General features: G+C 41.1%; 1 protein-coding gene across 4 annotated transcripts in view; it reads left to right on the top strand.

Moving 5' to 3' along the window:
• LOC147337394 (protocadherin-1-like) overlaps positions 1 to 26,604 on the top strand; it is a 231,765-nt gene that overhangs the window by 95,205 nt on the left and 109,956 nt on the right. For all 4 annotated transcript variants that reach the window (XR_015130823.1, XM_086304704.1, XM_086304701.1 and 1 more), the window contains one exon: positions 18,933 to 19,152. Coding sequence is in view for 3 of the 4 variants with exons in the window: in XM_086304704.1 (XP_086160830.1) it covers positions 18,933 to 19,152 (220 nt within the window). In the remaining variant the exon portion in view is untranslated. The remainder of the gene's footprint in view (positions 1 to 18,932; positions 19,153 to 26,604) is intronic.

Genomic DNA, 26,604 nt, shown 5'->3' with positions numbered 1-26,604 from the left:
TGCTGATTGGACAGCAGAGGGAATGCGCGTTGCATATGGGTGTCATGCAGTTTTGGTCTGTTGGAAAGCTGCATGGAAGCTCTGAATCCCATTCATTTTGATCTTCTAGCAGCAAAGACCAGCTTCTGTGCAAACAGGATCTTTGGTCAAGCTTTCTTCTCACCAAAATGACTGAATGCACCTCAACACTGACCCCCAAACGCTATCCTTCCGAAAAGTATGGTATATGAGTCACATACGCATTAAACCGTGTAATGATGTGTTTGTCCTGTGAACAGGGTGCGTTTGTACCTTTTAATTCCAATGTGCAAACGTTGGTACATACCAGTGCAGTGGGAGAGGCTTTGACAGATTGAGTCTTCTATTTGCTGACCTCGCTTTACTTTCTGCCTTTCAAACGTCTCAGTCTGGAAATAAAATTTGCAAGAGATGGATGAAAAACACAGTCCTCCCTTTTGAAGTATGTGCGTGTCTGTGTGTGTGTGTTTGTGATGGGCAGACGAGAAAGAGGGAAAAATATAGAAACCCCATTCTCCACCTCCTTCTAACCTTAGCTTGGGAATACCAGCTGCCTCAGATAGACTCCATCTGTGTGAGTCTAAGAGTAAAACATCAGATATTTGGTCGGAAAAAGGAAGGAAAATATCACCAGCTCTTGGTTGGACAGACAAATTAGCAGTTTCACTGTAAACCAAACACTAATTAGACCCTGTGTCTTCTTTAATCCTTAAATCTCAGGGCTTGATGTTTGCTCTATGAGGGCTTTTCTCACATGTGGATAACTGCATGCTGCATGTAGCTTTGAGGCAGGTTTTAATACTACCTAAGGTTATATACAAACACCTGAACAATCTGTGTTCAGGTGGGGTTTTGTTGTTTTTGTTTGTGTTGTTCTTGGTGTTTTGATTGTCCAAACACACCTTCTGACCCAAACTAAATGTGATATGGGGGGATAACAACTCAGTTAACAGAATGATAAGAATGAAATTTAAGAGTTTCAAGTGAACAAGTGGAGACTGACACAAAGCTAAATGTCGCATTGCATTGCCTTTGAGTCTTTGAGGCCACCATGTTTGTTTTTAGCTTAATTTCCAAATGGGGTTCATCGTGTCGTCTCTCAGCCGCCATCTTTGGGTTTGCACGTAGGAAAGAGGACAATCAGAGTTACCTGTTTAGCACTTTGCTTCCCCAAAGGGAACCACCGGTGCTTGAACATTTTACAGTACAAAGCTGCAGCTAAAGTAAAATTTGGTGGTTCTGTTAAGAAAATAGTTGATGTGTAAAATTATTAATTTTCTTCTTTTTTCTTCATCAGGAACAAAAACTGTTAATTTCACACCACATTACCTTAGTTTCTTTTTCTTTTATGCACCTTGGAGCCTTAAAAAAAATCATGAACACGGATTGTGCGATTACGTGGTAAGAGTATGCAGTAATGCACACACATGTTATCTGCCTAAATCCTATGTAGTTTGCCAAAAATATGCCCAAGGGCCAGATTAGCTAAAAGTTTAGTGTGCATATTCAAACTGTGTGAATATGCCAGCTTACACCGGTCAGAGAGCCGTTTCTTAGCGTCTTAAATTATCTTTGACTGGTCTAATAAATAAAAAACATGAATTCATTGAATGCTTATTTAATTAATGTACAAACTAACAGCCCCCCTTAAAATAAATACTATAATTTTTAACATCTTTGAATGTGAAATTCTGCAGAAATGCAAGGAAAACATCAAAGCCTCGCCACATTTTCTTATCATCTTGTCCTGGAGGCCTTATGTTACAATCATGCAGTATAAAAAAAGAAAAGAAAAAGAAAATCCTCCTTAACACTTGAGTCTGACTTTTTTCCTCACAGTCTTCAATATCCAGGAATGACATTTTGTAAAGTGACTTCTCTCCTGTACTGCACAAACTCTAAGCTCTGTTTGATCATTATTTATGAGTGAGAAGCTCAAATTTAGCCCGCCGTATGTGACATCCCTGTTTTCGTGAATTTAACTAGTAATTATGGTTTTAGGATCTCACTACAAAATAAAGAGGGAAAAATAAGATATTCAGATTCGCCTGCTGTTTCTGAGAAGAAACTCTTTCTGGTTTTCCTCGAGAAATTTTGAGTCATTCTTTGCTTTTTTCCCCCTCCCTATTCTGTGTTGAAGCTGGACGACAGCCGAGCAAATCAAACCCAAATCTCCTCGCTCACATCTCTCCCTCACGATCTTTTTTATCACTCTACCTTTCCCTCATTCTTTCATCCTCCCTCGCTCCATGCTGGAGCCAATTATAACCTGCTGCAGCATTCCTGACTGGAGGAGGAGGAGGAAGGGAGGTGTTTCAGGGATTAACATACCAGAGCTGTCAGCTGGAAACTGCTTCTTCCCACTTTTTGCTCTATTCCTCTGCCTGAATCTAAAGTTCTCCCTGCTCATTAGGACACACAAGAAAACACATTTTACATGAAACCTCAATAAATGTCCAGGCTGAACGTAGCTGCAAAGTGTGATGATATGGAAACTCATAGAGTGGTTTAATATGATTCAAGATTTTAGAGCTGTATTGTCAATGCATCAGTATACACAGTATACAGCTTACTGAAATGCTGTTTCACCCCAAGCCCCGTATAGTGCATTTATAAGTATATAAAGGATATATCTCCAAGAGATATAAAACTAGGAAATCCCAAAAAATAACATGCTAAATTTGGGTAAAATTAAGGGATAAAAAGGTATTAATTACTAACTATACAAGACTATAATAATAACTATACAATACTAACTGTACAATAAACAAAGACAGGACAGAGACAATACAAAAGGGGATTGTGCAGTATGTGTTGAATACCAGGTTGAGTTATTGTACAGTAAGGACATGCACGATTGGTCTACATGTGAGTATAGCTTTGCATGAAAATGTGTGGTTGCACATAAATACGGGAAAAATTACATACATGCTTCACGTAAAACTAAAGTTTTTAAAATACGGTCAAAGATGTGTTTGTTTCTTTGACAATGACAATAAATAAATACTTGACTTGACTTGTACGGTGACCATATGAATGCACCAATCAGCCCATTAAAGCTAACGTCATTTTATTGTCTGACATAAGATACATTTGTCTTGGATCAGGGAGCTGCTGCATCAGATCAGACAATATGAAACATCCAAAAACCCCACCCCTGTCCCAAAACACTACACATACTCTCCAGAGCAGCTTGGGGGCCTTGAGGAAGCCCAAAGTGCCAGATTCCAATCTGTTCAGGCATCCATGAAGGCCCCACCCTGCAACTCAAAGGACCGAAAGGATCCACTGCCAGTGTGCTGTTGCAAGGCGCCACAGGACATCCCCAGAGGTTCTGAATTCATCCACTCGATAGGTCAGGGCTGCTGTGGGTCGCCAAGTGGGACATAGATGACAAGCAGTGATGCTACTTTAATGCCGTGACTGATGCAGAAAAAAGGAAATATATAATGAAATATGTTAATCACTGTATAAGAGAAATAGTTTGAGTAAAAATACACAATCACACAAAGAGTTGCCCGACTTTAAAAACAGACGAGAGCATTTAAGCACGCCATGCTCGTTGCTAATGCTAACCTAAGCAGGTGTCATTTTCTTACTTCGTTTGTCTTCTGTAGCTGCATTTAGCATCATTAGCAGCTACATGAGGTCCTGAGGGCACCGTGGTCTGATTTACTCTCTCCTGCGTTTGTTAAAGAATTGCTTCACACTAATATTGCTAAAATAATTCTCTTTTATCTCCTCTGGCATGTCTAAGTTTGCTTTGACATCAGCTTCTACGCAATGTAGGAAAGGTGAATCGATTGAGTTTGCGATGCTGCGAATACATGTTCTCATAAATAAAACAGATGTGTATAGAACCTGCTTCCAGCACCTCTGGGTGTCAGAATATTATGACTATATTCTTCTCTTCAGACTGGGGCTACAGAGACCTTTTGACACCCGAGCCGGTCTCATCTAGCCATTTATAGAGTTACGACACTTTTGCCAGGAATAGAATTCTTCACACACTGGTGGTGTTTCTTTGTGATATGCTGCCTGTGAAAGGACTTTTACTCTTGCTTAATCCCCGAACACAACTGATGGCTGCTTTCATGGTGGTTCTTTGAAATAAGAACGCTTCTTTTTTTCCTTTTTCTTTTTTGGAAAGAAATGTTAAAAAATGTTGTTGTTCACTGAGTTTTGCAAAGTGGTATTTCAGTTTGATACCATATGGTGGTAAAATGTCAAGTACTTCATTTTCTTTTAAGATGCCTGTATGACCAAGTTTTGAATAATATTATGGAACTAAATTCATAAACATAAAAATAAGGAACAACAGGTTTATGTTGAATTTAATTCTGTAAAGTTTCTATCAAGTTGCTACGGGAATAGTTTATGAAATAATGTGTTACTGTCATCACATTAGATGTGTCTGTAGCTTGGTAACAGAACTCATTACTGCAGTCAGTGAAAGGTTTAGGGCTCAGGCACAGTGCAGTACAAATACTGCAGGCTCTGTGCAACCAGGAAAAACAATGGTGGTTGGCAATTGCACTGAGTCTGAGACTGATTGCAAGTAAGTGCATCAACAAGCTCACTTTTTATTGCAATGCGATTGCACAGGTCACCTGATGCGAGGCAGCCTGTCTCCATCTGACTCAGACTGTCAGCTCTCAAAGAGAGTTTAATGTATAACTGCAGACATTTTTCCAACTACTGAAAACCGATCGCAGACCGACCCTTGATGCACCAAAGACCCTGTATTTAAAACGATCATTTCAAAGACAACAGACTGTGGATTGATTGCAAACAGTTGCAGTAATGTTGGTTGTGAGGTGGTGTCCAGCCACTTTACCTAGTTTGACTGCAGCCTTGGTAATTATAGTGTGTGTCTGGTTACTTGGGTGATTTTGTGAAGTAGCACAAAACTAGCATTACCAATATTTTATTTGATTATTTTCTATTGGGGAAGCATTAGGGTAATGCATAATATACAACCTTTCTAAGTAAATTAATATGTTATTTTGCTTTTAATACAAAATATATATATTTTAACCAGCCCTCTGGATCATATGAAACTCCTCAGCAGAGTGAAATGTTTCTGCTTTCTTCTTTGAGTGACAGTTCAAAAACATCAGCAAGTCATAAATGCATAGGCGCACAAGAATGCTGCGAATATGCACAGTGGTCACTTCTAGGGGTGAGGGGGGTCGTGGGTGTGTGGGTGGGGGCTGTTCCTGTCACTTGTCAGCGCCTCGTTCACTTTTGTCTCAGTTTGAGCAGCACGTGAGAGAGCAGCGAGGCAGCAAATTAAAAAATACGCAGTGAAGACGAAGGCGTACTCATGTTCATCTCCCTGATCTGTGTGTGTCTGTGTGTGGCGTCAGACTTCGGTGGATTGCTGCGTCAGTTTCTCTGTCAATGTCAGCTTTGTTTACAACCCCACCCGCCCCCCACCCAGAAAAGTCCTGTCAGGACTGTGATTTCAGTGGGATCTGTGCGCGCGCGCGTGTGTGTGTGTGTGTGTATGTGTTTGTGTAGTCCACATTTTGACAACCCTGTAGTGTATGTAGGGACATGACTTGTGCATGTGTGTTTGATGTTGCCAGAGGTGAGTGTGCTCCTGAGTTATGGGTCCATGTGCTCTGCAAGTATAACACTAGATTTACTGGCTCAGTGATAACATACACGCGCACACGAACACACACACACACACACACACACCTGCAGGGCAGAAGAATGCTTGGGAGGGAGGGTGTGGAGTGACACATCAGTGTCCAATGTAGTAGTTTATGTGCAACACTGACACAAATACAAGAAAACAGCCTTTGAATAGCTGTCCACTGTAGTGACCACTATAGGGTTAAATGATGAACAGCCAATCGAAATTTGCAGCTTCTGTTACCTGACACAATTTAAAATCTGATGGAGGATAGTGACTCTTGTCAGTAGGTCCACACACAGGCTGTAATGGCATCCAAAATCAAATATGCAGAGAAAACTTCTCCCGCTGTGCGCTGCTCTCTGAGTGTGCGAGCAAACAAACTGATGGGCCACTTGCAAAAACTGATAGTTGATGTTGATGTTCTGCCATCACAGCACGTTTGCATGGGAAGGTCGCTGTGATAAAGTTGGAAAAGTGACAAGAGGCAAATATTATTCATGCCGTTGTGCGGGCAGGTTTTTTGGTAGCCTTAATGTTGCACGGCCAAAAAATGCTGTCATATAGTGAATCCTTTAGAGTCTGTCTGCACTAAAAGGGTTTGTTTAGCCTGTGTTTCACTGCCATGGAGCAATATGAGAAGTAAAACTGAGTTCACAGGGTCTCCCGATGCTTTAAGTGCAGCAAGATAAAAGCCTTACTGTTTAATTAGAACCAGAAAAGATTTTCTGAGCAGGAAAAGTTTCAAGTGCTGTATACACTGCTGCTAAATACTGTAAATATGTAGACTCATCATGCCAGTTAAACACTCAAACATATTTGATCTAAAGTGAAAACAGGCCTGTCGCGCACTAGTTAGCTGCACTGAAAGCAGTGAAAGATGCATCATGCCAATATTTGTAATCTTTATTTTCTTGTCTTTGATGTGAGATGCAGATTCCGTTTACAGTACTGAAAGTTTCAGGATGTATTTAATATCATTTGTTTTGCTATTAGACGATATATAGAGGTCACATTTGTGTTTTTCTGTGTAAACCAAAAGGCGAGGAAGCCAGAAAACGTGGCCGCCGTGGCTGGCTCTCGGCTGCAAACTCATCGGTTCCTCCTGAAGACGTTTGAAACACCTCGCGATTTTTTTTTTTTAAATTAAATGTTCCTAAAACAGCTTGTAACTGTAGTTACATACGTAGTCGTGGTTTTGTTGTGTTTTTTCTGAAAGATTTGGGTGCTCAGTGGTGGCAGCGGGATGGCGTCTATACGACTGAGTAAAAATAAACTACAGCCTGTATGTTTGTGGTAATGAAGGAACACGTTTCTCAGTGGAACAGTCTATCTCGCGTTTGTGTTTTCTATAGGTTTTGTACAACAATGTGGCTCGGTGGCACAGGGGAAGAAGAAGTGAGAGAAAATATTAAAATGAAGATTGAGGAAACACGTTTCCCATTTCCTCTTTGTTTGCCCATTTTAACCTTTAAGGTTTGATTCTGAGCTTCTTTTTTTTTTTAATCCTACATGCATAACTATGGCGTTATTTTTTTTCCACTATTCTGAGCGCACATAAAAAAAAAATTTGCAGGTGCAAGTGGAGAAATTTATTTTGAGCAAACAAAAGCTAAATTTGAGTGAACAAAATTCATTGCTGCGTGCAAAAAATGTATTTCAGTGTTTGCTATTATCCACACACACACAATAGCAGCCCCTCTCGCTCAGTTTTTGCATTTGCGTTTGCTCGCAATGTGTTGCTCGTGTTCTCAACATTTCTGCCCGTGTGCGCTCAACTCTTTCTCTACACCATTATATACTTCAAATACCTGCTCGATTTATCAAGACATCACATATTTGCATAAGTGCTCTGACGTTTTCGGAGATGCCTGTTACCCACCAGCTGACCGGGTGGTCACTCAGGTTAAACATAATATATAAGGCTGAACTGACAAAACCAGCACCAGGTATTATACGAAAAACCATAAAGCCTTTGAACTAAAACAAACGCTGTTGTGACAGTGACAGTGATGTACACTGTCTTGTTGGTATATATGTATGATTTGTATCACCTTCATGTTTTCCTCTCACCACGTATCCAAACCGATATCATGGCCAGCAGCTTTTACAGCTGTGGCTCCAGCAAACATCAGCTGATACTAGAAAGTAATATTAAGTACATTCTAACAACAGCTGATCAAGCTTGAACGTGCTGCTGTTGTTTAGCGCGACCACCACTGGTTTCCTCTTTCTGGCGCAAAGTGGGCGATAAACAAACAAGAGAGACGATCAGCTGATCATTGATCAGTTTCATGATTGAAGTAGCAACAGGAGAGAGAGGGGGAGAGAATGAGAGAAGAAGAGGCAGCTGTGCAGCAAAAACACAGAATAACTCCAGCTTTGAGTCTTTTTTTTCATTCTAGCTGAAGTACAGGACGAATCGCGTTCCTTTTTCCCTCAATACGGATGTATTGTAATTGGTCCAGCCCAGAGTTGATCATGACCAATTGGCTAATCCACCACCTTTCATTGTTTATAAAGTTAGAAAAACAAACAAACATAAAAATGAAAAATCACCATCGGCCCACCAACGGCCAGTTCAGCTATGCTGGTGGGTAACAGGCATCTCCGAAAATGTTAGAGCACTTATGCAAATATGTGATGTCTTGATAAATCGAGCAGGTATTTGAAGTTTACACAGCTACATTCTCACATGAAAATATCTTAAAAGTTTATTTTGTGACCCAGAAAGAGTAATATTTCAAACTCCGCCACTCTGTGTTCCTCTGCCACTGACGAAATGGATTCTGGGATATTGCATTTCGTCATTTTGAGCTGATTGGAGACCAAAACAGCCAATCTGATTTTTTGCATCCAAGACTGTGATTGGCTGGTTTTGTGGAACAAATATAACGGTGTAGAGAAAGAGTTGAGCACGCACGGGCAGAAATGTTGAGAGCGCAAGCAACACATTGCGAGCAAACGCAAATGCAAAAACTGAGCGAGAGGGGCTGCTATTGTGTGTGTGTGTGTGTGTGTGTGTGTGTGTGTGTGTGTGTGTGTGTGTGTGTATGGATAATAGCAAACACATATTACACACATACATATTTTTGCACGCAGCATGAAGTTTGTTCACTCAAATTTAGCTTTTGTTTGCTCAAAATAAATTCCTCCTCAAAATGCAACACTTGCACCTGCAAATGTTTTTTACGTGCGCTCAATTTTTTTTACGTGTGCTCAGAATAGTGGCACAAAAATAATGCCATACATAACGAGTGTGTTTTGCATATGTTTTGTGTGTCTGCGCTCTGATGGAAACTAATTTCCCTGCTGGAGCGTCTTCATTTGCTTTCATGTAGAAACTTTACATAGAAACACAGAGGTGCTGTTTGTGTGCTGCTTCACTGCTTCTGCTGCTCTCTGATCAATGTCCATTATCAGCAATCAGATTCCATCAGTCTGCACTTTGACTCATTTTATCAGCCCGATACAGTGCAACAGGAAGTGTTTATTCTCCTTTTAAAAAATCCTCTTAAACTAGGAGAATGGCAGTCGGAGATGTGTGCTTGATCACTGATGCATGGATCATGGGGTGTGGCTAATAGTTATGATTCCAATTCCAACCCCAAAGATGTGAAACGTGCAGATCCAATGCTTGAAAGCACAGAAACCTACCCTGGTGCAACGGGACAACAGACTGCTGTCTCCCTCACGGTGGAAACAAAATTAGAGTCCACATACATTTGGCCACATAGTGCATTTTAAGCTGGTGGTGGGACAGCAGTGTAGAAAAACTCCAACTTGTACACTTAAAGTTTGAGCTGGAGGCAGATGCTCCGTGTCCCTCTATGTGTTCATATTATATAAACAGTACATGTGTATGGTTCCATATATATAGCCTAAGTGGAAATGCACACACACCTGCTCAGCTCTGTACAGCACGCTGTTTTCTCACAGAGAGTCAATCACCGCCTGCAGCGTTGTGCTCACAACCTTCACTTTGAAAGAGAGAGAGGGAGGGTGGAAAGATGATGAAGAGAAAAAGTGAAGAGTTGCTTGGGAACAACAGGGAGAGAGAGAGACGAGAGAGAGAGTGCTGTTTTGGCTGCAGGGCAGCGTGTTCTGTTGCACATGTTAGTGCTTTCCCAGCTCTATAAAAACTAACTGACACGATGCATTTCATTCAGCTCACCTGAACCCTCACAACTAAATGCATAAGCCCAACCCCTGCCTGAACCCCAAAACCACATCAGAACAGCCCTGTGAGGTCATTGGGGCCAAACTGCCCTCACGCATCTACTGACGGATCGGCATCAGAGAAGAAGACACTGATGAACTGTAGCCAACTCCTGTTTTGATAGTGGTTCAGCTAAAATGTATAAAATTGCTTCATTATCGACTGGGTGAAATCACCACAACACTCGGGGAGCCCTGAAAGCCTTTTGTATTATTTAGGTCTACAGAATTTGATTAACTGAAAAAACCCCCACAAAAGTACTTTTGAGGACAAAAAAAGATTGGAAATTAGCGTGTGGCCTCATGACTCAGTCCTGCAGTAACTTTCCTGCTGACCTCATTTTTGGGAGCTTTCCTTTCACAAAGCCTTGAACCCTGAGCAGCTCAAGATGCTTGGAGGAGCGCTTTGCACGGCAGCTCGCTATGGAAAGCCTCATTTAACATTTATTGTAAAGGTTACCAACATGAATTCATTTTATTCTGTTTTAAATAACTAACATGTAAAAAAGTGTGTAATAGAAGCCTGCTTTTGCACTGCAGTTTATTATTGCGCGGCGTTGGCCATACTTGCCCAGCCCAAAGTCAGCTTTGATAATGAGGATTATTATGAGCTGTCAGTCACAGGGCTATATAATAACTGGACCGCTAGTCTTGTGCTTTTTACATCTTTTTATACCTGAGCGAGCACACACACACACACGCACACTTCCATGGATGCTACAGGAACAACTCGGGGTTCAGCATGTGGCCCAAGGATGCTGCAACATGTAGACCGGAGTAGTCAGGGAATCGATCGACCGACTTTTCAATCGGTAGACCTCCCAGTCTCTGCATCCATGCTCACATTTACAACTACTGATTCAGAGAAACCAATCAAGCGAAGGAGAACTGTGAGAATATCTCCACACAGTCCTGGCACCGCTACCCAGCAGGTTCCTCATTATTATTCCCTGAAGCCCAAATGAACATATTCAAATGTCCTTTATTGTCTGACCCACAGTCAGGCCCCACAAACGTTTAATATGCACCCACAAAAATATATAATTTTTGTGGGTGCTTAGGGACAGATGAAAAAGGCATATAATGTGATGGTCAATAGAGGCCTGTAGTGCCCTATATATAATATCGTCTTATTGGGTTAGGCCAGTCCCTGAAATGGATTCAGACAGTTTTCAATAATTTATTAGACTGCTTTTTATGCAGGAGATGAACCAGTTTATCAAGATTTTTCTACCCATTCATTGTACCCGTGTTACAGTTGGGTCCAAACGTTTCTGGACGGCGACACGTTAACATGTCTCGGTTTTTCTAAACACTCCCTGATTTCAGAGGCTTGTAGTTTGGACGAAAATCTTAAAGTCTAGAAATGTGTCACCGTCCTAAAACCTACGGACCTAAATGTGACGCCAATGTTCTTTAGGAAAATGACCACAACAAACGTGTTAGTTTGCATTCACACTTACATCGCTTTGTTCATTATCATCCTAAAAGACACGACTCCCACATCATGGAGCATCACAGGTGATCACTCAGAGCAACATCACATTGATTTGTTGGGGAGGAGTAAACAAACCACGCCAGGAAAATATCCCCAAAGCCTAACAGAGCCAGAGGGAGTCAAAGGTGCGGGGTTTTCCTTTAATTTGTCACCAGCATATTACATGTTTTTATTCATGCACCTTTGCCTCTCTGCATTTCTCTGCCCTGATGCTCGGAGCCATATCTCTCTCTCCCCTCTCTCCATCTCTTTTTCCACTCTTCATTCATTCTCCACTCAGATTCAACACAGTTGTGTCGAATTATCGCTGGCAGCCGCTCTTCTTGTGGGCCGAGTGTGTGGGTGTGTGTCCGCGAGTATGCGTTAATAAGTGTGTGTTGTCAGTGTGTTGGTTTGACAGTGTGTGTGCATGCATACTTGATAAGGACAGACTTTTATAAGCATGCACAATGCAACCTCACACACTCTTATCTCCCACAGAGGGAGGTAATGAGGATCTCTCACATACACACACGCACGCACGCACACACACACACACACACACACACACACACACACACACACACACACACACACACACACACAAACGCTGTCTCTCTCTCTCAGTTATCTCCCTCTCCGTGTCTCGGCTGACAAACAGCCAGCGAGGCGTCGTGCATTCCTCCTCTCATTGGTTTTTAATCATCTCTGAACAATGTGGCCCAGTGAATGTGCCTCCTCCTCTTCCTCTATCACCTCCTGCAGGAGGACAAGCAGCAGGGAGAGGAAGAGGAGGAGACCCAGGCTTATCAGCCTGAACCCACAGCTGGCCTCCTCTTGCTCCTTTTCCTCGCTCCTCGTTGTCCTCCATCCTCTTCTCTTTCGCCTCCTCCATTTCTGTTTCTGCTCTTTATACGCCTCAACCCAAACCCTGCACAATTATTTTATGGGAAACGTAAAAATATATGCTGCTTGCTCTTTATCTCCATGAATAAGTATCAAAGCAATCATCTCTTTGTTTCTTTTCTTACTTTTTCCCTGACAGTGAAGTCTTGCATACGGCCTCAGTGGTGCTGCACTCTGCAATGGTAATGAAGGTCAGTTATTATGGATTCAAGGAAAAATGGTTCATCATGCCCTCTTGTTTTAAATAAAAGTGCATGCGTGCATTTTGCCTGCAGATGATTGAATAAATAGTCTTCAGTGGACAAATTATTAGAAACTTCCATCAAAGTGCAGCATTAACAGTTTGCTGTGGAGGAAAGAGGCTGTGATGAGCTATCTTTCCTTGAATTCTTAATTCCTGACCTTCATTGCTGCTGCAGTGCATTCATGGAACACACTCGTGTCCTTTATATATGTTTCAGGATTTAAAAAACAGAATAATGCCAGCATTTAGTGGAGGCCTGTGTGCCAACAACAATATATAAGTAATAATAATACATCAGAGATAAAGTGCATATACAAGGGAGTTATAGTGACCATCATTCATGCAGACTGCATCTTTTAGTTGTCTGAAGATGTTTAAAGTTACTCACAGGACTCAATCAGTCATTCTTATGTTAACGTGTTAGGGTGCTAAATCACATTGATACACAGTTCATGCAAACCTCTAACATGTCAAAATTTTCATCACTTCTGTGGCATCATCAAAATCACAGAATAAACGCCTTAAAAATTTCTTAAAGATGTCTGAGATTAGACTTCAGGCTTTCTGTTGGAAGTTTTACAGAAATGTGACAGACTCTGACCCTATTCCCGCATTTATGTCCATTGATATCAGCATTGCTGATATCAGTGCTTCTATTTTTATGCTGTTGGTGTGTAAATAAATATATCTGAAATAATTCATCGGGCTGTTTTGACCAGCATCTCTCAGTAACTTTAATGAGGAAGATTTGGGAGGCATTATTTTGCTTAGCTTGGAGGATTTCTCGACTAGATCAGTGTGATGATTGATTTTAACTCTCGACTGCCAGTCTGAGGTCTTTGTGGGTCCAGTCTGTTTGTAGCAAATGTTCATTCAGTGTGTTTGGCTCAAATTATTCATGAGCTTGTTGTCCACCATGCTGATGCTCCCTCTGAGACTTCTTTCTTGCCTTGAATATTATTTTATGCGTGGCTCGTTCGGCTGTACAACAGCAAAAAAAGCTTAATCTCCCCTAAAAACTCATAAGTCTTGGAAATCAGTAATTCTGTGTTTTGAACACCAACAGTCTACAGTGGAGGCCCGCTGCCTCTCAGGGTTAAGAGTAGACTGAAAATAGGGCAGCAGGAGAAACAAAAGGGATGGAGGTCCAAGATGGCGGCAGGTGTTGTGGCAGAGGCTGATGTGGATGTTGGTTGGTCTTTAGATTCCTCCCCTCTGATCTGCTCCACTTTCTCATGGTGCGACCTGCTGAGATAGCATTTCTATTTCCGGCAAACAAACAAGCACACAAGCGAAAAAACAAAAAGGACAAAAAAAGGGAACAAAGCGAGTGTGCTGGAGGTGACGGGCAGAAAGGGATCTGATCCACTTCATTTCTCCTCTGTTTACACGTAGATGTGATTCACACAGCAAACAGACGAAAACAGTTGTAATAAAACGCCCGACTTTGTTCTGCAGCTTTTTCAGACATGCCCGTTTGACGCCGCAGGGTCTCAGGTAGGAGCTGAGACAGGGAAGAAAATGACTGAAGACCACTTATGAAATAAAAATTAAATAATAAGTTCTATCAGCCTGACAGATCGCGTATTCTTTATATCAGAGTCCACAAAAACATTTTCCAAAACTGTGATGTCTCTCCAACACTTCAGGCAGCAAGTCCCAGGATGTAACAGGTGTTTTTCACAAAACTCATTTCCATGTAAAGTAAGTCCCGACTAAAAGACAGGAATGAAACATTGGTGATGTGTATTTATCTGTAACTTGCTCATCTGAAATATTCTTCACACTGATCTAAAATGTTGCTGTTTGTGCAGAAATTGTTCCTGTTCTTTTGAGTCATGTAAATACCCTGGATTTGGCCTCTACATCAAAAGGTTTTTGCTTAGACACAGCACTGGTTCATCCCTTAGCTGTCTTTTTTTATACTGGAGTGATTCGCAGCTCAGTGTTCAGTGAGTGTTACGTTAAAAAAACAAGAAAGTAATCCCTCTGAAAATGGATTGGACTGAAAATGGTTGACAGAAAACCTGGAGAACTACCGCTCAAGACCACTTTAGAAGACTTCCATGAAAGTTTGGCTCTTTGGAAGCAAAATATAAAGACATGATGAGTGGCTCAAGACATTACTGTATATACACGATCCTCGGCTGAAATCAATTACATCAGTGCTTTTGCTGACGTTATTGTTGTTTTAAGAGTTTACTCTATAGCTAACACATCCCAGTTATAATCTTTAGGGTGTTTGGAGTCTAATGAAATGTAGCTCAGCCCCCAAAGTGGGCTATGGGATAGGTTAAAGCAGCGGTCCCCAACCTTTTTTGCACCATGGACCAGTTTATGTCCGACCAGTTTACGGCCTTTAAGGTGTAGTGGATAAATACAACAAAATAAAACCAATACCGGTACCAAAAAAAGAAGATTTATTCATAGCACAAGGGAGAAGACCAAGGGAAACAGAGTTAACGATAAAAACGATTAAAAAATAACTCTAAAAACTAATAAAAACTCTGAAACAATCAATTTCACATCCGAGCCTCAACTCTCGTGGCCCGGTACAAAACGACTCGCGGACCAGTACCGGTCCGTGGCCTGAGGGTTGGGCACTGCTGGGTTAGAGAAAAGTTTTGTCTTGTCAGTGATGTCGGTACGGTTGGTAATTCAGATAGGAGTAAAAGAACCTCACAAGACCTATTTAAGTCTATATTACTCAAGTCAGAGTGACATCAGCATAAGGTTAGAAGATTATTTTTATTGTCTAGGTTCATGCCACCATCACAAAAACCCAAAAATCAAATAATTTCATAGGAAGTCTTCCTTGTGGCAGTGTGAATAAGACTGAGAAGATGCAGAGAAACCAAAAATGGATATGGTGACATTTTTAGGTAGAATCTGGCTTTACAAATAGCAGACTCACTGAGCTCCACCATTTCAGGGATTATATTGGGGGAAAAAGACAGCCAGTGTGACTGTACAGATCTGCAGCGAGTCTGGTTATTACTGAGTATTTGAATGTGTTTACCTGGAGAGGAGCCCGTCGCCTGAAGCACCGGGGATCTGGGGCTTTTGATGCCTTGACAGCACACTGTGGCCACACAGTTTAAAGGACAGCTCCACCGCGGGTTGAGTTTTGAACATTTTCCATCATTCTGACATTAATTCAGCCGCTTTTACCTGCCTGCTGAACAATTACACACATTTTCAAATCCTTGTAGTGGAGCCACTCATACTATTTAGAATTCAAACAGCAGAGAAAGTGGCTGGTGAGCTAAAGTCTCTCAACTAAGACGGAAATTAAAAGTGCAATTGGCAGGATTAAGATGCAGTCTGATCGCCGCTTGGTTACTGGTTTGAAACTGGAAGGGAGGACAGTTTGTCAGTCTAAAGTAAGGCAGTGAACCTGTCAGCATCTGCAAGGGGGAAAAAAGCTGCTTAAAAAAGTAGAGATAAAGATAAAAAAAAAACTGTTTCTGCGTGATGAGCACGGATCTGCTGGTTTTACTGGTTCAGGGTCCTGATAGGGGCCAGTTGCCATGGTGACAGAGTATGTGCCAAGCCAGGGATGTTGCTTTTTATCAGCCTGGCTGGTCAGATGCGTGTGATTGAAATGTTTGACCGTGCATTGTGTGCCTTTTTGAATTAGGACAGTTTGTTTGGCAGCACTCGGTGTATTTGCACAATGTGTGTTTGTGTGTGAGCGGTGGCAAGCGTCCCCACAGCGCTATAGGGAGGCTAATTGTATTTTAATTACAAAACCATCCAACGCACAAGTCAGACAGTTACCTTCCACCCCCAGAAAACACACAGTAAATGGAGCAGTTAAGTGTGTGTTCAGCCCGCTGCTTTTATTAATACTGATGTCTCATTACAGACGCCAGTCAGTGGAAGGAAACTTGAGGACGCGCGAGTAGAAAATGCATAACAAAGCAAACGAAACCATTTATTTTATTTAGGTTTAATAATGTGCGGAATGAAACGTAACCCACATATTTTAAATAATCAGTCTTGTATACTTGCAGCCTATATTTTAATAAGCTCTTTGTAGCATCCTGATTCTTTCAGTATTTTATATTTCTTCAGAGGTTGACTCGGGTTTGTGCCCTGCTCCTGTACATCTCTCTATTCCATCTGCTTTTTCTGTAGATGACTCCAGGAGCCGGTTTATTTGTTGCATTCACTGCACTGCCACCTTAACTGCAATGGCCAAAAAAGAACTGGACACATTTTCACCAAGCGTGAAAGCAGAGATGTTTGGGTTAATAGCAGTCGGTCTGTGAGAATCTCAAAGTTATTCACTGGAAAAGCACTTGTCTGAAATTGCTTCTGACTTTGGCTTTTGTGGAGAAATTATGTGAACGTAGCCTTTTAGCAACATCCACAGTCTAGGCCGAGTGTTGTGTGGTGGAAATACATTCGGTGATTTTATTGCACATTCTAGAAATTACTTGCTAGTTTGTTATTTCAATAATCAAAGCGAATTACTTTCTTTTGAATTGTTGTCAGAAAAAATAAACTGAGAACTTTGCCGCGGTGCAGACCAGCACATTTTTTCTTCTGGAGCAGCTAGAGCTGGGCGATAGAACGATAACGATATGTATCGCGATATAACTTTTACTCGATAGAGAAATTAAGCTATCGCGATAGACCTCGCCGCTCTTGTCCTCTTAAAAAATAAAATAAAAATAATAATAAAATAAAAAAAAGGTCAGCCAATCCAAACTAAGTAGCGCAGAGCCGAACCAATCACAGCCGCAGCGTCACGTCGCGTGACTTGTTACGTACAGCACAAGTGCCAAGCCGCACGTGTGTTTGTTTGGGAAGCAGCCAGCGGGTAATGGAGGAAATGAGTGTGCCGACTAGAAAAATCAACCGAGCGTGACCGAAGAGAAAACAGATAATGGTTCCAATGCCGGAGAGATTTTCGAACGGAAGAGCCATAGAAGTTCCGTAGTGTGAAGGTATTTCGGCTATTTCAAGTCTGACAAAAAATAGAGTAGCGTGCACTGTAAATTGTGCCGAAAGCAAGTCTGGAAATACAATAAACTGGTGCATGCGTCACACTGTGCGCCACGTTATTGTTTCGGTGAAATGAATTTCTACAATACTGTTACTGTTAATTCTACTCTCTGCAGTGTTTAAATGCTTACATATACACACAGTTACTGTCCGTCCACACATACGACTCGGTTCTGCTTCTATGCCGCAGCTTTGTTTACTTTTTCCCACCGAGGCTTCTAGACTTCTGATTGGCCAACATTTCTGCACGGTTAGGAATCTAGCGCCACCTGCTGCTTTGGCATGTTCATAGCAGCGTTTTCCTTCATTTCTGCCTTTATGTGTGGACGGGATTATTTTTTAAAACGAAAACGGAAAATCTCAGTTTTCAAAAATACCAGTGTACGTGTGGAAGTAGCCTCAGTCTCTGACTGGAAGCGCTAATTCGTCATTCGGCTTTTGTCAGACTAAAGTAACTGTTAAAGCTGTTTGAAAAGCTAAGCTATACAACAAGGAGAGATTGAGAATTTCCTTTTAGTTCTCAGTTTATTTGATATTGACAAAAGTTAGTCAGTTTTGTCTGTTCTTCTGTAAAACAAACTAAGATTTATTTTTAGAATTAATATTTTGTTTCTAAGTGGAATTGACAATTTAGTAGTCTGTTTCGTTTGTTCTATTTTGAAACTTAAACGCTTTAGCGGCTGCCTTTTGTGTAGTTTGCAATATTTGCCTTTATTTATCTGAAAAAGTCTCATGTTCCTTAACTACATCTACCCTGTTGAACTTATTATGGGAAATAAATATTTAAATAAAAACAAGCTGCTGATTATTTCACATTTTACTTGTGAGCAACGGCACATTTAAATCTTACAAATATAGTTATTTGGCTTATATCGTGATAGATATCGTTATCGCCTGAAATGAAAAAAACATATCGTGATATGAAAAAATCTCATATCGCCCAGCTCTAGGAGCAGCCTACAGCAGCACAGAACAGAAAAGACAGATATGAAAAAGTTCATATCTGTTAAAACCTTTATTGGCTACGGCTGCTGAATTTATGTGACGTTACTGAGTGCAATAAACTGGAAACACTTTAATCTCATCAATTGTTCTTTGTTAAAAGGCCGGTTTAGCTTAACGCTAAAGCATTTGCAGATAACATCGCTGAGAAGAGATGATTCAAAGATTTAAAATGTGATGAGATGAAAGTTGACAAGTGTGAGGTGCAGAATCAAAGTAGAACCTGAAGTGAGAATAGAGCAAATGACTGTTTTAAGGTTATTTTTACAGTCCAGCTTCTATTTGATGTCTCTAATCATTTAAGCTGCATCAGATCAAACGGATAAACAACACTAACTTGAAGTGATTCACCTTAAATGTTTCAGAAACGAAACTAACCCTGTCGCTTTCCCTATGTCATCCAATCACAGCTGCCCCACCGTCGAGTGACCTTCTCTACGGCCAATCAGGCGCAGGATCTGCAGGACGCATCCCAGCACAGCTATTACGACAGCGGCTTGGAGGAGTCGGAGACCCCCAGCTCCAAGTCATCATCGGGGCCGCGGATCGGGCCTCTGGCTCTGCCGGAGGACCACTACGAGCGGACCACACCTGACGGCAGCATTGGCGAGATGGAGCACCCGGAGAACGGTAAGACCAGGTGGAGTTTCCCCTCCCTCTACTCCTCTTTTCACCTCCTCCATCCATCCATCAACCCATAGGGAAGCAGAGGCACATTTGCACACACTAATATATATATATATATATATACATACACACACACACACAGGCGCACGACTAAAAGCATATCAGCACCGCTGGGTTTCACACACATTATAACTGTTTTCATTACACACACCTCGCTTGCCCTGTATGTCAAAACGCGGCATGTCAGCAGGAATGTTAACGGCGAATATATTTAATCAAATTCCCACAATTCCCTGCGCTGCGCATACCTTCGTTAAAGAGGTGTGTGACCTCACAGCAGCACAACACAATCAATATGCAACATAATCAAGTCCCACGGCTTAATGAATTAACATCCCAATTATGTAAATCATACCGAGTCCAACCCTCTATCAGCTGCATTTATAGATCCGCAGAGGGAGGCTAACAGGGAATAGCTAACACAATATTCTGCGCTCTGACTTCACTAGTTAGCATTTTGTCAACCTGTCATCATGTTAGCATGTTGATTTTTCTTTCTATATACATATATGTCGTCCCTTGTTTATCTTTTACAGAAAACCAGCTCTGAATATCTTCATAGTCCTCACAGGTTGTGAGTGTATCAGTCTGAGCCTGTTAGCTGTAGACTGTTTACTGAAGCTAACGATGTTAGCGTTCCTCCAGCTGAACACGATGTGCTGTAGTGTTTTTATCGTAACTTGTAAAGCACGATGAAATATTTAAAGTGATATATAAGGGGATCATACTATTCTACATAATGGTAAGCATATTACATCATCACAAAATCAAATAACATCAGGTATGAAAAGTAACGCTGGATGGATTATGTTAACTTGTAATATGCTAACAGCTAAACGTAAACTTGGCACATTGTGACCCACATTATTACCACAGCATCACTGTGTTGACTGTAAGATTTGTACCTTTGACATAGAAACTCTAAACAGAGCTATAAAAATAACTTGATAATACTGACCGGTAGAAACAAACGAAGCAGCATTTATATGTTGTCTCAACTGATCTACTTCCACACTTACACTCATTATTTTTAGTGCACGAGTATGTTCCCATAACCGAGTGCAACTACACAGAGTGCTTTTTGTGACGGAGAACTCTGAACCATCAAAGCGCCACCAGAGTGTGAAGCACTTACCTAGCATGGTCACATCTTAGTTGTGTGGGAGACAGGGAGGGAGGATGTATCATCAACACCTGCTGTTATTCTACTGTTAGCTAGCTAAAATTGCAGATTTAGCACCGTGCATGTGTTAAACTGTTGCTAAATTCAGTATTACAACTTCCAAGCGTTATAGAAATAGCAGCAGCTTTCACGTCAGTCACAGTCCTCCACAGCAAATTCAGGTAAGTGCATGACTTGACAGTAGTTGGTGTAATGTGTTGTAACTTTCAGGTCTGAAAAATGAAGGCAATTTCTGTGCCGTGGCCATCAGGGGATGGTATCTGTGTTTGCAAAAAGACTTCCAGTCCATAGACCAGTTTGAGGGGTGTATGAGTCCTCGGCCCTGACCTTATTAGATACTTTCTTGTCTTTACTTTTCCTCATTTCGGATCATATTTAATAAAACAATTAGTCCATTTAAAAATTTTGATAATTCCATGTCCCAGAATTGAGGATTACCCAAGCTATGCATGTTCAATATGGAACTCATGCTCATTGGCTTTATGCATAATCCAATGGGTGGGATCACAGTGGTCCATCCAAACATCAACTCTTGAAGCAGTTAGTTAAGGCGCTACCTTGATACTGATGACTGTAAACAGACTTGATGTGCCCTGTTAGCACTAAATGCTAAATAGTTCACAATATTAGCCTCTTTTAGCTTGTATTACCATGATGTTAGCACATTGACTCATCTCAGATTTATATATAAATCAAGTTTGTATGTGGGTACTAATATTTCTGTTCAAGGAAACCTGAGAGTTTTTCTTTTTCAAAATGTTCTAATTTATTTAATTATTTGACTTGTAAACCATCATAAATTCAAATGATGTATATTTTACGTGTACCAGTGATGTTAGCTTTAGCTGTAGCCGCTCATTATGGCAGTTGTGAAAAAATTCAGCACGACTTTCTGAACATACTGAATGAGTCTTTTATGCTTTAACTGTGTTATAATCCAGCAACAAGCAGTGGCATTGCTTATAACATGGCAGCTAGCCATAGTAGGCATTAAAGATCAACACAATTCTTAATCATTCCTCCTGCACCTATTAGAGCACCGCACTTCGCCGTGTTTGATACATGCCAAAGGACAAATTACCGGTCAGATGCAGGCCAAAGCGATAAATGGTGAGCAGAAAAAGTAAAGGAGGATGGAAAAAGTGACTTCATGTTTGGATGAGCTGATTCTGACTTCACCTGCAGGCTGGGGGTGATCATTCTCATTAGCTCTGTACAATACTGTATTTTGGGTGCAGCTACTTTAGTATGGCCATAAAACAAGTCAATTACATAAAATTATGCACATTTACTATCCACAGCCCTGTGTTTCTACTGTGTATTGGAAAAATCTCATTTAGGTTCAATAACATAAACCAATCCATGCATTAAAAAATAGAAAGATTCAAGGAAGAAAAACTTGTTTATCCATATGAAGTAAAAAAAATGCCAAAAGATTAAATAGAATAACAGCATTCTGAGGCTTTCCTGAGAAATGATTACACATCTTTGCTGCTGAGAATCTAATTCCCATCTGATTTTTGCTCCGTGCTTCAGTCCTATATTTCACTGAGATCATGATACACAGTAACTGTTTGTTTTTAGTGTTTAAAGCCCAGTTTCCCTCAGGTATAAATAAAGTGCTTCATTTTATAGACCCAAATTATTCATTAGTCACACATTTAAACACACCACCATCTTTTTTTTAAACTTATGTCACCGTTCATTGTTCTGCTCGGGCTCTCAATGCCTCGTTAACACTTGTGCCAATTAAGCTAACTCAGGTGAAATGTTTGAAATTGGCAAGGAATAAAAAGCGGGGGGAGAGAGAGAGGAAGGGGGGGAGTGAGGTTCAGTTTAAATGCCATCCCCGTCTGCTTTTGTGAGGGCGAGAAGACCAACTCTGGCTCTTTCTCTCTCTCCACCCACAGGTCGTACATATACCATCTGTAAACACAATTATTCACAGCTGCTTGCACGCCCACAGGCTACTGCCACCCAGTGTGTGTGTGTGTGTGTGTGTGTGTGTGTGTGTGTGTGTGTGTGTGTGTGTGTGTGTGTGAGAGAGAGAGAGATAGCGATAGAGAGCAGGAGAGTGTGTAAGTGGCTCTGTATCTGCTCGTACACAGAGGAATGAGGTCAGGGCGATGTTGTGTGTGAGTTGCAGTGTGCGAGGGGATGATGGTGTTGTACAATCTTCCACTTTGATGGTCAAACATGTTTTAGCTGCAGGTATTTTCCTGAGGAAGTGTGTCTGAGTGTGTGCGCTGCTCTAGCAGAGAGGCCAACAGATTACAGAGGATTAACACACCACTACAGATACACTTTACTCTCGCTCTGTTTCTCTCAGCCCGATTCTAAAACTTCAGCCTCCGTTGCTACGATAAGCCAAGCTCCATACTGATCATTTATTTGAACAAAATCCTTCTTTTTTTCTTATCTTTCCATCTGTGAGTAGATCATCCCCTCGCTCGGCTTTGTCCAGCAAATCTCCGTTCAAAATTCCAGCGATTTTTGTCTGCGGGAATTAGCGCACCACAGATTCAAAACGCAGACTCTGTATATCATATGCAGCTGGACGTAATTAAGGTTCAACATTAAATAGATAATTAGGCAATAATTAGACCAACTGGCAGCACGTAGCACGTGTTTTCCAGATTATGTTTTTTAGGAAGTGACTGAGCATTGGTGCCGGGCCGTACACTTTGTTCTGTGTCCTTAGCAGGCTGTTTTGATGTGTCCTTCTGTTTTCCTGCAGACTCTATCGATCAGTCAGCTGTGTGGCTGATTGCTGATCTCAAGTGCTTCAGACAGATTGATGGAAAGCTGGAGGAAACGACTGTCTGCTCTCAAACATGTTTTCTTTTCAGCGTTTTGTATCATTTGATTACAGTTCTTTTACCCTTGTTAGTTAACTGTCTCTTGTGCTTATACAAATACATTGCTCTTATAGCAGATTACAGAAACATCAAACATATCCTCTGTCTATATGGAACTAGTTGAATTCAAACATGGATTCTGCATAGAAGCATCGCTCCACAGCACATAGTAAAGAGTGGCTCTTACATCACGCATGGCCACGATGGCTCTGAGGGATTGCAGCCTGTCCTTAATGCATCTTGGTTCCTTTTCCTCTTGTCTTTGTAGATGGATTATCCACATATAGTAATATAATCTGGACTTAATCCGCATATAAACTGGATACTCATGACATATGACACTGTTCATCCAGGACTGGGCTCACAGTAGACCATCTGTTCCCTGTGAGCTGTGGTCATTCTGCACCAGAGTGTTAACCTCTAACATCCCAGAAGTCACCGGTGACACATCATGTTCAAGTATGTCTTTGATAAAGCACAGTAAACATGGGTCAGTAACAGTTCACTGAACTTGGGAGGCAGAGCCTTCAGCCTCTTCTGTGGAACCAGCTCCCAGTTTGGATTTGGGAAACAGACACAATCTCTGCTTTTAAGATTAGGCTTTAAACTTTCCTTTTTGATAAAGCATATAGTTAGGGCTGGACCAGGTGACCCTCAATCTGCAGTAGCTTTACTCTGATTACCATGATGTACCTTCACTCACCTTTTTAACTGTATTTGTTTATTCACATTTAATTATTAGTTATTATTAATCTCTGGCTGTATTTGACATAAACGTCTTCCTTCTCTCTCCCCAACCGGTTACGACAGATGGCTGCTCCTCCCTGAGCCTGGTTCTGCTGGAGGTTTCTTCCTGTTAAAAGGGGGGTTTTCCTTCCCACTGTTGCCAAATGCTTGCTCATAGGGTGTTGTTTGGGTTTCCTCTGTATTATTTTAGGGTCTTTACCTTGCAGTATAAATCACCATGAGGCAACAGTTGCTTTATACTAGAGATGGACCGATCCGATATTACGTATCGGTATCGGTCCGATACTGACCTAAATTACTGGATCGGATATCGGAGAAAAATAAAAAGTGTAATCCGATCCATTAAATATCACGAAAGCACCTCACAAAACTTGCAACACGCCGTAACTCACCTCAGAACGTTAGCACGTCGGAGCAGTATGCATCACGTGATAGAGCGGCTGTGGCATGCGGGACCTGTCGGTGGTCTGGATAGCATTTGGAGCTTCGCTAGCAACCCGGCATTTCATCTCCGACAAAGTTATCCCCGAGAGAAGTAAAGCAAGTGTGTAAGTCCACCTCTGAATGTTTGTAAAGCATTCCTGCGTTAAGCTTAACAAGCGACTGCCTCTCGCTCTCCTGCTGCTACTTCAATCGTGAAACTGCTTAACGATCAGCTGATCGGCTTTTCTGTCGTGAGTCCGTGTCTCTAGTTTGCTTTTGGCCCACTTTGCACCAGAAAGAGGAAACCAGCGGCTGAACAACAGCAGCACGTTTAAGCTTGATAAGCTGTTGTTAGAATGTATTTAATATTACTTTCTACTCCAGGATCTTTTTCTACGTAGCTGACGCTGGTAACTGTGCAGGGGCGGATCTAGCAAAGTTTAGCCAGGGGGGCCGATAGGGCATGAACAGGGAAAAGGGGGCACAAAGACATACTTTTCTTTCTTATTCTCATTTAAAATGTCGAGCTTTTAATAAATAATTATCTGACACCCAAAGTTTTAATTTGATGTAAAATGAATAGAAGTCAATTACTGTATATAGTCACTATTAAGTCTAATATATATACCCTAGTAAGCTATAGTACTTTTTACTTTGGGAAGGTACCATCTGTGCAGTCTACAATTTTGTTGAAGAAAGATGTTGAATCTATTTAATATTTCTTGAAAAATAATTGATTTCTGTGCATTTTTTTCACACTTCATCAAATTAAGGTTGATTACGTCGATTAAGCATCATGAGGTGGAGTGTGAGGGGTGGTTCCCTATTTTTTATTTATTTATTTTTGTTGTTGCTGGGAGTTGGAACCCTATTAGTTAGGTTGCTTAATATTTACGCTAAGTACTCTTTAAAATACCAGAATAGTGAGGATGGTGTAGGTTTAAGTTTATTAGATTGATCAGTATTGCTGAACTATGAAATATTTTTTTTGTATACAGGTATAACAGAATAGCTTTAGTGTAGTTGTTGTTTTAAACTTGAGTATGAACTTGCAGACTTGCAAAATGCAGCAAGATATTTTAAAAAACAGTTTTGTTGATTAAAAAACACTATATCGGATTCATATCGGTATCGGCAGATGTCCAAATTTATGATATCGGTATCGGACATAAAAAAGTGGTATCGTGCCATCTCTACTTTATACACGCTCAGTACGTTTCACTGTTCTTATCTGCATTTTTTTCCATTTGTCATCAAATTGGAAAATGAAAAAACATCTATCTCTTGGTTTCTCTGCTTATCTGATTTAAAACACATACAGAGCTCTTTTTTAATGTAGTTGAATTACTTTAAACATCATTGATTTTTCTCGATGAGCATGTAAATGGCAATTGAAAAAAAGTAAAAAAAAAAACCCAAAAGCACCAAGAGGCAAACTTGACAGAATACTGCCTGAAGTCTTTTAAAAGCGTTGCAGGACAATGATAAAAATAATTTTAGACTCGTTATCACCACAAGCAATAAGTAAGCAAGTACCTCATCCTATCACACTTGCCCTGCCTCTTGCCTGCTGTGACCAAACGGCCCCACAGACAACACAAACATGCTTTCAAACAGACTGTGGTTTGTTCTGCAGAGCTGAGAGCAGAAACACCGCCCGATGTGGTGAGATCTCAATCATTTCAGTCCTCCTCTTCCTCTTTAATCCCGCTCTCCATCCTGTAAATGGTCAGATAATGGACGTTAATTCCATCAGGCCATCTTTGCTCTGCTAATGCACCCACTTCCTATGTGTGATGGACGAATGGAAAGAGGAGAAAAAGCAAACTGAGTGAACAGCAGAGGGGAAGGGAAGAGGGTGCAGTTTGTGGGATTTGAATGGATGTGTGTGTTTGTGGTGAGAAGTGGAGAGCGAGAGAGAGAGCGGAGGTAAGAGATAAAAAGGTGGAGATAAAGGAAAGAAAGGCATTAAAAAAAAGCTGAGAAGAAAAGTACAAAGTGAGAGCGAGACGGAGAGAGAGAGGAATCTGCTGCCTGACACTGATATTGCCGGATAAAAAGTGATTTATGAAGTGTGTGTGTGGTGCATTCATCTCTCTAGATGAAACCACATGCAAACATTCTGTATTTGGGTACACACACACACACACACACACACACACACACACACACACACACACACAC

This window comes from Aulonocara sp. 'chitande type north' Nkhata Bay, linkage group LG2, assembly GCF_057382095.1.
Source record: "Aulonocara sp. 'chitande type north' Nkhata Bay isolate Kocher_YH1m ecotype deep benthic linkage group LG2, A_spYH_male_GT1.1, whole genome shotgun sequence".
Taxonomy (NCBI): Eukaryota; Metazoa; Chordata; class Actinopteri; order Cichliformes; family Cichlidae; genus Aulonocara; species Aulonocara sp. 'chitande type north' Nkhata Bay.
This window is presented reverse-complemented; position numbering and strand designations above follow the sequence as displayed.